This window comes from Mycetomoellerius zeteki, unplaced genomic scaffold (genome assembly GCF_001594055.1).
Source record: "Mycetomoellerius zeteki isolate Tzet28-1 unplaced genomic scaffold, Tzet1.0 scaffold344, whole genome shotgun sequence".
NCBI classification, from domain to species: domain Eukaryota; kingdom Metazoa; phylum Arthropoda; class Insecta; order Hymenoptera; family Formicidae; genus Mycetomoellerius; species Mycetomoellerius zeteki.
This window is the reverse complement of record NW_017257332.1, coordinates 34,786-38,416: the sequence shown is the minus strand read 5'-3', so window position 1 is coordinate 38,416 and position 3,631 is coordinate 34,786. Positions and strand designations below refer to the sequence as shown.

Here is a 3,631-nt window from a genome sequence, read left to right as displayed (position 1 = left end):
CGAAAATCGGATGCAGGATGAATCCAGCATTAGTCAATTCGTAAAATTCTTTGTTCTGATTGGTCGTTCAAACGCTTCGAAGTGTTTGTAGCGTCAAGTGGACCGCAGCAGCCACAATCAAAGCAGCGCATGGTGATTGGTGGGGTGGAAGACCGTTCCGTCACAGTCCGTGAAGCAGCGTTCATCCTTCTTCCTTTTCATGGAGCGTGTCTTCGCTGGCTTTACGCCCTTTAAACTAACGAAGAACTCATTTATTTTTGCTAGCTTTTAATTCATTTTAATAAAAATGGATTATAAAATGAATACATCGAGCATGTAAAAAATCGAAGGCGACGCATAGCTGTTGCAATTGTTAATATATACAATTATAAACAAAAAAGAAAAAGTACTGGGTAGCGCCCATTTAAAAAAATTGGCAGCGAACATCGCGACATTGCATATCCGTAACTAGTGTACACACGATGTAAACTAGTCATTATCGCGTGGCAGTAATTGGCTCGAGAACCAATCAGTATATTGCTTTTCCATAAAAGCAAAAGAATGATTGGCTACTGCGCTAACTTCCGCCACGCGGCAATTGCCGCGTTCTGTTTGGGATGCGTTCCAAAGCTTAACTACAGTAACCAAAACTCTATAGTTGACGTTACGTAAACTATAGAGCTTTGGTTACTGTAGTTACATTTTAGAACGCAGCTCTGTGGGAGAGCGGTGGTGTCGTGCCTGCCATCAGCGGATTTTCAAAACGGAAGTAGCATGCTATAGGTTGTACCCATAGAGCACGCTTCGCTGCGTTCATTCCAATTCATCATTCGATTCGGTGCACGTTGTTCTGTCTGGAATGTAATTTTGCAATAATTTTATTAGCTATTGTTTCACAATTTCAACTGAAAAGCATTTTGAATCATTCCTGGAAAGATACGTTAAACGTGTGAGGTGCTTGTACGTGAAACAGCTGTATTATATGTATATAATTTAAATATCTTGATCTGGATATAACCCCCAGTATGTGATTAAAATGATGTATCTCACATTAGGTTCCATACCTTCTTGTTCTTTCTGGCTCAACTTTTGCAACCAGTTCATCTTCCTCTTCTTTCGTCCTGGAGAGAAAAGGAAGAAAGATGAACTGGTGCAAAAGTTCAGCTAAAAAGAACAGGCCTATAATTGTGACGAGAGGTTGAAATTTTATAAAATGTTTTTAATCATATTTTCAGAATATTTGTATACATATATATTTGTATCTATCACTTATTTCACATATTTTTCTTTTGCCATTGCAGAAATCTATTTCCAAATGAAGACTAAGGTAATGCACAAGAAAGGGAAGAAACGGTCGCTTAGCGAAACTTCTGTTTCCAAAGTAAAATTGAATAAAAAACAAGAGAATGTTAATGAATTTAACAATAAGAGTCCTAAAAGAGCCAAAATTGCCGATTTTAAGCAAAATGGAAATCCGACATTGACAGGAAGAACCCAAATCTTTAAGATAGTAGACAAGCAGAAAAAGGAACGGAGTAAGATAGCTGAACAACAAAGTAACATAGTGAAATCAGAAACGAAGAAAGATACAAAAGAAATGGCAAAATTAACAATTGTTAAACCTAAGAATGAGACTATTGGTAAGAGCAGCAGTCGGTCGAGGAAGAGACGTCCTTATAGCACTATTACTCTTACTGCAGAACAGATAACAAAAAAGATAACAGAAATCAAGAGCAGAGAAGTGCTGTCGAAGAGAGCACACAGAATATTAGGTATACTTAACAGAAAATTGAGGGAAATTGTAAATGAGTCGGAGAAATTAGATACAGTAGGAAAGAAAAATATAAAAATAGAACATTGTGCAAATGCATTGATGAAGAATAAACCGAAAGTTAATGATGAGATTAAAGTGAAAGTAGGAAAGAAACACGTACAAAGTAAAATTAAACCACAAGAGGAAGATGAAAACGATAGTGACATCGAAGAAGATGAAGATAAAGATAAAGACAGTGACATTGAGGAAGAAAGTGACGAGGATGAAAGTGACGAAAGCGAGGCAGAAAATGAATTTGTTGATAATAAAAAACCAGAGATTGATAACGAAAGTGATATAGATGAAGAAACTGAAGAAGATGAAGCAGAAATAGAGGAAGAAGATAAAGGAGATATAGAAGAAGATGTAGAAGATGAAGAGGATGTAGATGATGAGGAGGATGTAGACGATGAGGAGGACGATGAAGACGATGAAGACGAGGAGGAGGATGAGGAGGACGAGGAGGACGAGGAGGACGAGGAGGACGAGGATGAAGAAAATATAATAAAAAAGATTTCAGAAGTAAGAAGAAAAGATGTACAAAATAAGGGTAAACAGGTTTCCAAACCTTTGGATAATCAGAAAAAAGGGGAAGTGAAGAAGAAGAAGCGATATGTCCTATTTGTGGGCAATTTACCACGAAAGTGAGTGACTTTTTAGCTTTAATATTGCTATGTAATTTTATGTGTGTGTGGATGCGTGCGTGCGTGTGTATTTGTACGTGTGATGCACACATATGCACGCGCACTTACACTATAATATTAATATCTATTTACAGTATAACTGAGGATGAGATCAAGCGGCACTTTATGACTAAAGTTAATACAATAACTAGCATCAGAATTCCAACTAAATCAGATAAAACACTACATGGCTTTGCATATGTGGAGGTGACAAATAATATAGATTTTGAGGTAAAAGCATTTTATACTGCCTTTGTTATATCTTTATTAAACAATTTTATTACAATATGACTTTTATTTTTAACAGAAAGGTCTCACGTTAAATCATACATTCTTAAAGAAAAAGAGGATCATTGTTCAATATTCGAACAACAAAAAGGCAGATGCTACTGACATGCGTGAAAAAATTATGAAGCTACAAATGCTTCCGAAGAAAGCAATTGGAAGAAAATTAGCTGACGGGAACGAAAAAAAGAAGCTATTTAAAAAAGAGAAATAGGACACTGACCAAAATATAATGAAGTGAATAGGATTAACGAAAGGATTATTTACAAAATGTTTTTTTTTTTTTCAGCAATTACCATTTTGAATGAAAGAACGAATTCAATAAGGAAGCAATTTTCTTGGTTTATATTACATATTTAGTACATGTCTGCCCTCCTATTTTCCTATAATTTTGTAAACTTATGTATTTTGCGTAAATATATTCTGAGAAAGAAAATCTACTATGTTTACACGGCTATCCTTAAGGGGGTCTGCACACACCTTCCGTAATAGCACCGATGAGATACTATTAAAGACTGTCAACCCTGGGCAAATTTTCGGTGGTATAGAAAGGGTCCCAAGGACCCGGAGGTAATTGAAGAACGCTGACATTATCGACAATTGATACGAATTTGCTATTAAATATTTAGCTAATACATTATATTAAATTCATGATTTTTTATTACATAAATGCTCCATATAATATATAAATATGCATCCGGATATATAAATATGCATACTTGTAAAGCTATAATATCCTATATATTGCCGAAAAATTACAATTTTTTCTCTGCAGTTATCATCTCTGTTGATAATCAAACTTTGACCATAATACTGAAATCACAATTTTAAAGAAAAATCGAGTATTATTGGCTGGTATTCATAGTCGGTT

General features: G+C 35.2%; 1 protein-coding gene across 4 annotated transcripts; it reads left to right on the top strand.

The window, feature by feature from the left end:
- Positions 1–774: 774 nt before the first annotated feature.
- LOC108725366 (nuclear polyadenylated RNA-binding protein 3) lies at positions 775–3,152 on the top strand. 4 transcript variants are annotated; one of them, XM_018452361.1, is made up of 4 exons: positions 775–840; positions 1,281–2,436; positions 2,571–2,706; positions 2,783–3,152. In XM_018452361.1, exons 2-4 carry the CDS (start codon positions 1,295–1,297, stop codon positions 2,972–2,974), a joined length of 1,470 nt encoding a protein of 489 aa, XP_018307863.1. In that variant the 5' UTR covers positions 775–840; positions 1,281–1,294; the 3' UTR covers positions 2,975–3,152. The 4 variants fall into 4 exon arrangements, with proteins under 4 accessions (XP_018307863.1, XP_018307861.1, XP_018307860.1 ...); XM_018452359.1 differs by having other exon boundaries at positions 785–915; XM_018452358.1 differs by having other exon boundaries at positions 785–939.
- The last annotated feature ends 479 nt before the right edge of the window (positions 3,153–3,631 follow it).

Excerpts from the sequence above, each read along its gene's own strand:
- LOC108725366 (XM_018452361.1), top strand. The coding sequence starts at position 1,295 with ATGAAGACTAAGGTAATGCACAAGAAAGGGAAGAAACGGTCGCTTAGC. Across the intron at positions 2,437-2,570 it reads GTGGGCAATTTACCACGAAA|TATAACTGAGGATGAGATCA; the intron begins GTGAGTGACTTT and ends ATCTATTTACAG. Across the intron at positions 2,707-2,782 it reads CAAATAATATAGATTTTGAG|AAAGGTCTCACGTTAAATCA; the intron begins GTAAAAGCATTT and ends TATTTTTAACAG.